Consider the following 11,453-nt stretch of genomic DNA (forward strand, 5'->3'; position numbering starts at 1 on the left):
TCCTTGACGCTCTCGTGAAATATTACCCTCTAATTGGCAATCCGCATCCGATTGTCACTACCGACAAATCCTCTTCTTTGCCTAACCCCGAAATTGCTGTGCCGCTCTGTTCTACGCATGATCGCAAAACACGAACGTCCATATCATTACCACCGCTCGGCTCTCCGTCTCGTCATTCTGGATCGCGCTTTCTACTTCGTGTCGCACAGGGCAACGTACCGGACGTCAAGGCTCCTGATCCTCTACCCCACTCGCCTCTTCGTGCTGATCTACCACAACACGAAGATACAAGCCATCTATCCCCTAACGGACGAAGCCGAGGGTCGAACAAGGAAAATATGTACCCATCAGAAGATACCGCTTCGCCTTCCTCGACATTTGGTGGGCGTAGTGCCAAAGCATCTGCGTCACCTTCACGCCCGCCAAAATTGTCAGCCTTATCCCCGCTACAAACATTTTCGCCGCTGCAACCTGTGAAGACTGCTCTTCCATCCACCTCAGCTTCTTCAGATGCGGGGAGTGTTAGCGGAAGAAGGAGGGCTAGCTCGGTCACCAAGTCGCTCAGTCGAAGACAGAGTCTAATCGCTCATGCCGCAAATTGGGGTGCTGGTGGTAAAGAGGACACAGAACTTCCTGATTCGGGTAATCTATTCTCAAGATTGACTTTAGTCAAGGCTCCAGCCGCTGACAACACCACTGTAAGACGGTGAGTTGAAGAAAATACTGCATGATTACCTCCCCTTGCTGACGCCGTCTCATAGACATAATCGCTCCAAATCCTCATCCGCTTTAGCACCCTTCACATCCTTTGCTGCAGCAAGCGACATGCCTGCTACCTCCAATCGCGGACCAAGGAGGTCATTCGCAGCATCATCCTTCGGTGGCATGTCTCCACTTCCCATTGCTCGCTCTCCCATCCAAGACATGAACACCTCGCTCCATCGAGTAGGTTCATTCCATGGCGGTGAAAGTCTGCAGAGTGATGTTCAATCTAAGCGCCTTTCACCTGATGAGGTGGTTGATATCGCTCGTCAACTCTCTTCTCCAGTCATGGTGCCGGAAGGCGGCTTCAAGGGAGCTGAGCTGAAACGTCGAAAAAGTGCCGGACATTCTTCTCGGCCCGGCCCTGCTAATGAACAGGAAAAACCTCCAGTTGCTCTTGAACCTGTAGAATACACTCAAATGGACGAAGATGTGTTACTACCTTTTGTCGAGCGACCTCAAGAAGTCACGGATCTTGTTGCTCATCCCGCAAATGAACAACTGTTCCAATATCTCAAGGCTGCGTTTCCTAAAAATCCCGCTAGACCCAACTGGAGAGAGATTGAGCCTGACCTATGGAATTGGGAAGAATTCATCAAACATCTGACTAAGATCGATCGGAATGAGTCACCAGATTATGATTGGATTTTCCGCGCACGACAAGCTGTTCGAGCAAGGTCAGTAGCACTATGGGAGAAATTAGGTGTGTGTCTAGGATGTGATGGGGATTTACTTAATGCCGGAGGTGAAGATGATATTCCCCCTTCATGGGGTGGTTTGGGATTAGGTGACGAAGGTGAATATGATCCAAGTTCGAATCAAGTTTGGATAGAAGGATTAGAAGCTGTCGACCCAAACGAAGCCTCCAAAACCGAACGAGCATTAGCAGCTGCATTTGGGGAAATCGTAGAAGACGAAAATGAACAAGCTGCAGCCGGTATGAACGCTCTTCTGGGATCCAGTCATCAACCTGGAGGAGGAATGGGCATGATAGGAGAAATGACAGAAGGTGAAGAAGGTATGACTCCTATTCAGAGTCAGTTCACAACAGCTCAAAAAGCAGGTAATAAAGATAAATTCGATCCCATCCTTTTCTCACCTCAAAATGATTCTCGTCAACATCTCAGACAACTACCTTCAACTCCACCAAAAGCATCAACTAGTAAGAACGGAAGATCCAAATCGTTTGTGGGATTGCAGATTTGTACATCACCAACAATGGCAAAAGATCAATTCATTCCTAGATCACCTTCAAGCCAACTTCAAACTCCTGTTCTTGGAGGATCAGCAACTTTACCAGTATACGAAAGAGGTCCAGGATCTCCTCTCTTCCCTTCTAGCTTTAGTAGTCTAAGCGCTGAACCTAATCTGGGGAGAAGTGCTAGTGTGGCCATTCATGGTTCTCATAGACCACTACAAGATGACCTCAGAGGATTCAGCGGTGGGAATAGTGGTTTCGGTCCTAGGGGATTGATGAGAAAACCTTCGGGAGCGGGGTTGAGCGAGAGTGAGTATCGTCTTTTGACCATTTGAGATGGAAATCTAATTCACTGGAAATACTAAAATTGTTATTCCCCTTGCCAGGCGCTATCACATTCGCAAGTGAAAGTGATTATGCACATTCTCACGGAGATGGGCATTAATTCGATATTCATATCATCTGGAGAAATTTACTGTCTCTTGCTTTGCTGTATACCTAGCTTCTGTCCTCCTTTCATTCCCAAACATCTTCTGCATATACACGCATTTTCTTCCTTATTTCAAAAAATCAATTGAAGAATTGTAACCTTAAATTCAAGTGTTGAGAGCCTGAAATACTCAAAATCTTGTATATATAAATACCAAAATGACAACCAGATGAATTGTATTTTGTATAACAACCTTTCGAAGCTAAAATGACAGACTATTCAGTATTACCTATGCAATCATGTTGAGACCTTCTTGTCTTTGTCTGCGCTGTTGTTTCTCCATTGCCCATGTTGAAAATATTGGCGACTCGATGTATTATGATGTGATGCATAGGTGCTCATCTGTCAAATAGGATTATATAAGAAAAACAACTACTTAGATACTTTTGATTCATACCCGAATGTAAACCACGTTAGATATTACTCAAAACTACAACCGTCTCCTTTTTTTCTTTTCTACACCGAACAACTGAGATTAAGATTGTAAAATGGTTCTCCACGCCTCTTCTAATCATCCAGACCCATAATGCCAAGCAATCGAGTGATATCTCACTACTGACTCTTCTCCTTTTCGTTTTAGCTCAAACAGTGAATCTATTGATCTATTATAGGTATTCACCGGGCTGAATTGATTTCCTCATCATTAGCTTGGTCAACTTTGTACAAACAAATTAAGAGGATACTCACTCCTGGACCGAAATATCCAACTTCAGGCATTTCTTTGAGTGGACAACCTAGACCATCACAACCTAAATCAAAAACAATATATAAATTCAAGAGTCCTTAGATGTATGTGATGAATCAAATAATAGATATGGATAAAAATGACTTACCAGCTACGTAGACTGTATTACCCCACCAAGTAGGCATTACACCACCAGGATAAGTTATACAAAAGAATTGAATAACTCCACTAACAGCAGCACCAACTGTAAGACCAATAGAAAGTACATAACAATATTTATTCCACCAAGATGGGAATCTTTTAAAAACGTATGACATGAAAAACCATGCTAGTGGAATACCTGCCCATATGAATGACCAATTATATGGTGCAAAGTACATTGCTCCAAAGATGATAACAGGTACATTTATATCTGAACGGATTGGGATATATATAAGCTTACAATGAAGACGTTGACGAATGATTTGACAGGTTGACTCACTCTTAGTAAGGTTATTTGGCCATCTTTTCTTTGCTACCCAAGCTAAGAATACTAAAGCGAATCCAGCGAAGAATCCCCATAAAGTGTTCTTGTATAATCCTAAACTACCATACATCCTTCGAGGACCAACAACACCGAATAATAACGCAGATGAGTAAAAGGTGGTCTAGTTAAATTCACGAAATTAGCAACGAAACCATTTGTAGCGAGGAGTAATTAGCAAACTCACGTAATAAGGACAAGTCATAAGATCTTTTTGACCAGGTACACAAAGATCAGGAATAGCTTCGAACTGCCAATTGATTATAGCCAAAGAAACGAAAGAACTGATAATTACACCCCACATTTGAGCTCTAAAAGTTGCTCTAGGTGGTAAATGTAGATAATGTGCGAGTTTTTGATCAAGAATATAAAGTAATGCTTGATAAAGGGAAACCCATCCATATAATTTGAAAATCATATTGGCATAAGGTCTACCGGGAATAGCAACACCTGGAATAATTTCAGCGAGGATGACCAAAGACATTTGCATATTCTGAAAGAAAGATTCAAATTATCAGCGGATATTTATGGGTTGAGATGAAATATCAACTTACGGAGATGGCTTGGATTATACCAGTAGGAATGACGAAAACAACTACCATGGCGAGACAACAGAAGATACCCCAAACTGGCATAGTGGTGTCGTAGGTTTCACACATGATGATACCTAATACCAAAGAGAAAACCAGAACTACAAGGAACCACCATTGTGGGACTTCTTTGTACCTAGTCATAAGAGCATAGTGAATATCGTAATCTGGTTGATCATGAACGAAACCTTCCGGCTTTGGGTTTCGATTAATCAAACTCTTGAATCGATGGACACCCATGTTGAATCCCTTCTTGATGTCAGACCAGTGATTAAGAGCAGCATAAGTCAAGATGGCGGTATATGAGGCGAAATATGCGATGATGACCACATTATATCCAGCACCAAAGTAAAGACTAAATGACGCAGTTGGTAAGTTCGCCGAGAAGGTATAATATTGAGACGAGACGGAACTCACGGTGAGTATTGTCGATAAGCCTCAACATCCAAGGTTCTATCAGGGCTAAGGACTTTAGTAACGTTGTAATATGCTCCGAATCTGTCAAATGCTTGATTCGAGTTGGGTACAAGATATGCGCTAAACCATGTGTTGGAGAAGTAAAGCCCAGCAATAACAATGTAGCCGATTGAAGCTCCAACTGAAATACGGTAATATCGGTGCAATTAGTTGATGATCACATATCTCGTTTAAACATGTATGTATTACTCACCGAGAATTGAGACAGAAGCCCACCAAGGAGTGATCAAAGGAGTCAATCCTGCACCACTGATGTAAGTCCAATCGAGAGTTGGGAGCGGATTGAGACCCTAGGTGACCCAATGCAATGCAAGTATTAGCTATATTAAGATATCCATGTATAGGATTGAGTGGATGACTTACGAGACCAGTGACTGAACCCATAATGATGGCGAGTTTTTTATTCGTAGGGCTGATCCAAGTCGGCCAGTTGAAATAAGTGAGTGAAGGAAAGATGAATGAGGTTATGAAGAACCAACAGAAAGATCCAGCAATAGCATAAAGACAGAATCTGAACGTTGATACTTTCCATCCATGTACAGGAGGATCCTCTTGCTTGTCGGCACCCTCTTCAGGTAAAGTGACAACACCATATTCGTTAACTTTTCTTCTGTGTAAAGCATTGAACAAAGACATCTTGGCTAAATTTAATGGCCAAGTCATAGCTGATGGGTAAACCAAATAATCTCTTGCTAAACCAGCTACACCAAATCCTAAGAATTGAGTTGAAAGTACAACTAAGAATTGAAATCCTTTATTGTTACCCATTTCAGTGTCATTGAAGAAAGTTGGTTGACGAATAGCAACTATAACATCAATTGCTGTTGCTGTGGGAAGAGAAACGGTTGCCATCATTACAATGGCAGCATGTTCTTTCATACTAAATGGTCCAGGGTTGAGAGACCATGTTCGACCAAATGTTGTGAATTTATGAGAAGGTAATGTACGAGCGAGAGCAACTCCCATAGGATATGATAATAATTGAGCAAGGAAAGGTGAAATGTAAATACCGGGTTGTCTAGCACCAAACCATACGTTTAAAGCTGTACCTACAGCAGCAACGATTGTACCCAAAAAATAAGATCGAATAGTTTCACATGGTTCTTCAGGATCATCCGTTTCTAAAGCTACAGCTTTAACTTCTGGAAGTGTATCACCTACAGTAAGTCTATGACCATCTGCAGTAATAGCATAAGGAACTTCAACTATATTGTGACCATGAGATTCAGTACGATGAAAATCTTTATCCATCTTATCTAAGGGTACTTCTTCTTCATCGGAGATTCTTTGTGATAAAGCCACGTTGTTCCGACTATCATTGTGAGATTCATCATCGCTCAAAATGTTTGATGACATGTTGTCCTGATCTTTCAAGGAGGAAAAGGATGCCCGACGAGAATTCGCTAATTCGTTAAATTCGCTCGAAGAATAGTTAACGAGATTAACGAGTGAGAAAGAGGGATCATCATTAGTAGCTACCTTACGATACTTATGTATCATCATCTTGCTACCAAGTGATCCATTGATAAGAGAGTCTCTCGGTATAGTGCTATGCTCAACGAATGAGCATCAATGCGATCCCGGTTCTTCCGTTGAGCTTTAACAAGGAATGCCGCGCGCCTTTAGCGCAATCTACGATTTGACATCTTCTTGCTGAATTCGTGCCGTAAGCCAACCGCAATCGGATATTATGTATTGACTGATAAGCTTGCCTGGACTCCGAAGTTAACTTAAGAAAGGTCCGCACAGACGGCATAAGGTACTGAACAGGATAGATAGGAAAAAGAAGGAATTGTGAGTGGAGTGGGTTGAAAGGCGTCACATGACTAAACTTACTGGCGCTTTTACCAGAAGTATTCGGGAAATTTGGCGCGTTGTCGCCTATTTCGCAGCCATGTGGTTCCTTCCCATTCGCTCATAAACAATTGAGAGTTCGTCCAAGAATAGGCCGCTCAGAGATGAGGGATATGAGTGCTCAAAAGAATGTTTTCAAAGTGACTCTTTCCCAAAGGCCATTTTCGGTACGAAATCGCGCAGTGTAGCATCTGTGTCTGCTCAGATCGCCTGCGCTGATCGTGGCATATGTATTATACTATAGGCTTGCATCATTACTGCAACTACTTGTTCCTGAGTGAGCCTACACTCGTATCCTTCCAGCATACAAATTAATCCAGAGCTTATCTCCCGATATCATCTAAGTGCGTTTCCCTCTCAAATCAGCGGCAATTCCTCTGGCAACCTATTTCCAATAGATGAGAGATTAGCGCTATACCTATACTGCGTTTTCCCATGTCCCGGATTTCGCCGGTGCATAACTTCGCGCGTCAAAATGATGATCAATACTCACTTGCATTAAACCTTTTCTAGCTTCCCACATGGGATATATTCCTACCATAGCCAAACCGACAAACAACCAAATCAAAGATACGCAAACCCAAACCGTAAATCCGCTCTTCGGGTAAACTAGCATACGATGGATGTCAGCCTTGGATCTCTCGTTTAATTCTTTATTCCGATGAGAGCCACATACCATGAGACGAGAAGAACAATGGTAATGGAATGACGAAAATCAATAAGATTACCAAAGTCAATGCTGACCAAGCTGCGAATCTGAAAGCCTTTTTCAATCCTTCTCTTTCTTCTACAAGATCAGAGGGTTGCTCTTCTACTACTCGTTCAGTTTGTGCATATTCAGGTGAAGCTTCTTCTGTACCATTAATTTCTTTCTCCTTTTCTATAATTCTTTGATCGGTAATTGGTGATTGAGGTTGAGAATGTTCAGTAATATTAGTTTCAGTTTGGACGTTGATATTTCTTGTAATATCCCAATCAAAATTATCAGGTTGAAGTAGAGACCAAACAACAGTTATAATTCCTCCAACACCGATTGAAAGTAAATTTCCAGTTAACATTTCATAATCTCCAAAAGTAGTTTCGACGTTAATGACTCCATCATTAAGTTTTGAAGTGATACCTAACCATCCAGCTACACCAGCTAAGAAACCTAATATAGCACCTGAAATAGCAGCTTTGGCATTACACTTTTTCCATGTTACACAAAGAGCAATCGGAACGACGGCACATCCAATGATAGTTCCCATTAACTCGTATAGGTATCCCATACTAATTCCGATATAGTTGAAAGCGGTGGCGATGGCTCCCATGAATAATGCGTAACCGAAAATACACAAGTGACTAACCCATAAGATTTGTTTTTCACTGGGGTTGGGATTGATATAACTTCCGTAAACATCGTATGTGAGTAAAGAAGATACGGCGATTTGTTCCGCACTGCAAGCTGAGGTGACCGCTAGGAAAAGCAAGATGAGCATAGCCGTAGCTCCGGATTGTCCCATCAATGCACCGGCAGCTGAGCGGGAAGAAAACAGGTTGTTAGTCGAGTTGAGTCATTTGTACGCTATGCGACAAGATGTTGAGAACTTACCCTTCACTGCAGGAAGACCAGCGGATACTTCTTCAGAAGTAAGAGTAATCAAAGGGTTTTCACCGTGAGCCAGAGCGACAGCCGATAAACCAAGACTGGTAGCGATACCTAGAGGGACACCAAACCAGGCGATTCCTCCCCATAAGAACGCTTTGACACTGGTCCTTGGGTTAGAAGCAATAGCTCTTTGCCAGTAAGCTTGGTCGTTGAAAACAGTACCGAAGTTTCCTAAACCATAGTTTCTCATCAGTAAGGACGGACTTGAATCCATTCCAGAACAACACAACTAACCGACAATGTTGAGAACACCAAAAATCAGACCACTCTTTGATCTCATAGTAAGGTAAGAACCGTGAGCATTACCAGCAATTGGCTTTTCCTCGGCAGCTTGAGCTAGAAGGTCCCACATCTTAGAAGGTGATCCAATGATGTTGGAAGTTCCGTATGCTGTTAGAGCGAATGCAATGAGGATACAGTATAGCACAAGGGTGTGACTATGTGCAGAATCAGCGATCAGTAGAGGCAGCAAAGCATGATCGCACAAGTCGAGCTCACCTGTAATCTGCGATTAAAGTCGCTCTCATTCCACCAGTTAGAACGTAGATTGATACTCCGATGGGAATTAGGAAACATGCTGCGACAGTATTCATGCCTGTAAGACTGCTGACAGTAGCAGATCCACCAAGGATAAGCATAGCTGCGAGTGATTGTACCAAGGTTCAGCATGATATTCAGAAATATCCGTCGGAAAGATGATGGCACGTACTGGAGACTATAATGTTCGTTGCGAAACCAAAGAACAGGAAGGTGAGGTGCGCGACTTTGCCCCATCTGGCTCGGATAATCTCAAGATAGCTGTTACAACGTAAGTGATCGATTGAGAGTTGCTTCAGAATCCTTCACTCACGTGTGACAGTATGGTGCATTTTGCTTGAGCTTACTGGCGATCATAGCGAATAAGAGAACTACAGAATGACACATCAATTGGAATCAAGCTACTGCACGTGGTGTATGACTTACTTTGAATGGCAGCTCCAGATGCGTACCTAAGACTCCATTAATATCTGATTAGACGAAAGACGAGGATTCGTTGAACTCACCACCAAGGACCACTGATTCCGAATTTATACCTGTAATACATTTATCAGTCCTGCTTCCATTATCGCGAAAGCATTGTAACGACTGAACGACTCACGCAGTAGCACTAGATTGCAACAGAGTAGCGGCCCATGTCCAAGCACTAACAATACCTGCCGCGATCAATCCAGGTGGAACACTAAGTCATCATCAGCCTTGGCAACAACGTGATCAGAAGAGCGGAGCACTCACCTTCGACTAGCAGAGTTGAATTCTTCCGCTGAAGAAGTTTTGTGAGATGTATAACGAGTTTGCATCCATGTAATACCAATCATCAATAAACTAAAGAATAATCCCATCCCGATCTGTAATACGGATAACGTTTAAGTCAATCCTCTCGAGACAGATAATAATAGTCACTATCAACTCACAACTACTCCATACCCCGCTCCTTGGGGTAAAATAGTGCTTGCTGACATTATGCTTGTTCAGTAGGGCAGTTAAATACAAAAAGTCTGAAAGACTAGTAAAGATGATGAAACTTTTAGTCAAACGATTGTTCAGGTCAGAATATTATATACACTTCAGTAAACTTCCAAAAATATCCTCAAAGACGGAAGAAAAGACGGATAAGAATGTTTTTCCTCTGCTATATTCGTTAATCAAAAACTGATTCGTCAGATGAACAATCACCTATCTCAAAGATAAGTAGATATACTAGCTAATTCAAAGTAGACTAAGCCGAATAGGGTATGAATCAAATCTTAAGAGGGTTTATGCCATCTGAGGCGCAACCAATCACTCTTCTTGCCTGTGGGATTATTGCAGACTTTCGGTTATTTCCCCATGGTGCACGGTCGTTGAAGGTGATGGTTCCTGTGGAGAAGAAGGTACAACGTAAAACTTTGAGGATCAATGAATTATTTAAAGTCGTAATCCAATCAAATCTTCCGGTGTGAGCGGAGTTTTCTCTTATCTTGATCTTTTGACAATCGTCTCGTGTGGTTTCAAACATTTTTCATAATCATCATTGGTCGGTGATTCTATAAAAAGATAAGTAAACGCCAAGGTACTATCCATTTGAATTCGAGTCCGTTCACCTTCTAAACGCCAGTCGTCGATATTTTTAGATCTAAAAAATCAGAGGGCTTAGGATTCCATAATTGGTGACTTTGCAATTGATATGAACCAATAAAATTAGGAATATAGTTTTAGCGACGAGATAAGAGAAACCTTGGTAGATAACATGTCAAGTGGAGAACACCGCTCATGCATTTGTTCAGGGAACACCTGTTCCGGTGATTCGGTCTAATGAATATGAAGCTGTCGATTTCGGCTTCGGCTTTTTGAATATCTAGCACTATACGTTTGCGTAATACAAGGATGAATCGAAAGTCCACATTCGACCAATTTCATGTCATTGAGATGCATGATGAGTATCGCATAACATTGGCATACTAATCCAGTAAATCTTGGTGATGAGACAACTAGAACAATGACTGATCCTGATATCTCGCTTGATGCGAATGACCTATTCTCGGTAATGGGAAAAGGCAGTTCAAGCTCTTTACATGTTAGCCACTCCGAGCAGGATTGATGTAAAGCCTCATTCTGACAGGTGATAGTGATTACTGGGGGAGACACTGAATTGGGCAAGATGATGGCTGCAGGCTTCATAACAAATGGTGCTAAAGTGTATATCACTGGAAGAAGGAAAGAAATACTGGATAATACAGTCGAGGAATTAAGTGAAATACGTGCTAAAGGAGGTTCCATTCATTCGTAAGCCTGATTTCAGATTGCATGTGTAATAACAACTAAGATGACATAAAAAACAGTATACAAGGTGATGTATTGACGAAAGAAGGTGTCATACAGATAGCAGATGCTATATCAGAAAAAGAAGCAATTGTGAGTAATTGGATAAATCACTCTTTGCGTTCGTACATCTGCCGGGTGGCTCATGAGCTGAAGGCTGATCTCATAGGTTGATGTACTGGTCAAACAACGCTGGAGCTCAAAGACCTTGGAGAGACCTTATACAAGATCATAATGATCCTAAATTTGTTTCCCCCAAAACCATCTTTTGCGTAAAAGCTAACTTATTTCGTATTCAGCTGATGCAGTCGAAAAACTTGTGTGGGAAGGTGTGGAGGAATAAGTTGATCCGTAAATGAGCTGGAAAGTTATTGGTAGAGGATGCTGA

At 42.0% G+C, this 11,453-nt stretch overlaps 4 protein-coding genes across 4 annotated transcripts; 2 read left to right on the top strand and 2 right to left on the bottom strand.

The window, feature by feature from the left end:
• Positions 1-338: 338 nt before the first annotated feature.
• On the top strand, positions 339-2,405 carry I206_101756 (uncharacterized protein; the record flags this gene model as incomplete). Its single annotated transcript, XM_019157983.1, has 3 exons — positions 339-706; positions 762-2,269; positions 2,347-2,405. 3 exons carry the CDS (start codon positions 339-341, stop codon positions 2,403-2,405), a joined length of 1,935 nt encoding a protein of 644 aa, XP_019008596.1.
• Positions 2,406-3,055: 650 nt separating this feature from the next.
• I206_101757 (OPT family small oligopeptide transporter) lies at positions 3,056-6,081 on the bottom strand (the record flags this gene model as incomplete). Its single annotated transcript, XM_019157982.1, has 9 exons — positions 3,056-3,073; positions 3,138-3,199; positions 3,284-3,547; positions 3,617-3,782; positions 3,846-4,151; positions 4,213-4,603; positions 4,666-4,846; positions 4,919-5,015; positions 5,089-6,081. The coding sequence occupies 9 exons, from the start codon at positions 6,079-6,081 to the stop codon at positions 3,056-3,058; spliced, it is 2,478 nt and encodes an 825-aa protein (XP_019008595.1).
• An 838-nt stretch (positions 6,082-6,919) lies between these two features.
• On the bottom strand, positions 6,920-9,726 carry I206_101758 (uncharacterized protein; the record flags this gene model as incomplete). Its single annotated transcript, XM_019157981.1, has 13 exons — positions 6,920-6,964; positions 7,073-7,188; positions 7,256-8,095; positions 8,171-8,398; positions 8,462-8,664; positions 8,726-8,867; positions 8,937-9,025; positions 9,078-9,135; positions 9,191-9,216; positions 9,271-9,300; positions 9,366-9,446; positions 9,500-9,612; positions 9,679-9,726. 13 exons carry the CDS (start codon positions 9,724-9,726, stop codon positions 6,920-6,922), a joined length of 2,019 nt encoding a protein of 672 aa, XP_019008594.1.
• Positions 9,727-10,904: 1,178 nt separating this feature from the next.
• On the top strand, positions 10,905-11,300 carry I206_101759 (uncharacterized protein; the record flags this gene model as incomplete). Its single annotated transcript, XM_019157980.1, has 3 exons — positions 10,905-11,029; positions 11,086-11,158; positions 11,235-11,300. 3 exons carry the CDS (start codon positions 10,905-10,907, stop codon positions 11,298-11,300), a joined length of 264 nt encoding a protein of 87 aa, XP_019008593.1.
• Between the last annotated feature and the right edge of the window lie 153 nt (positions 11,301-11,453).

The sequence above is a fragment of the Kwoniella pini genome, chromosome 2 (genome assembly GCF_000512605.2).
Source record: "Kwoniella pini CBS 10737 chromosome 2, complete sequence".
NCBI classification, from domain to species: Eukaryota; Fungi; Basidiomycota; class Tremellomycetes; order Tremellales; family Cryptococcaceae; genus Kwoniella; species Kwoniella pini.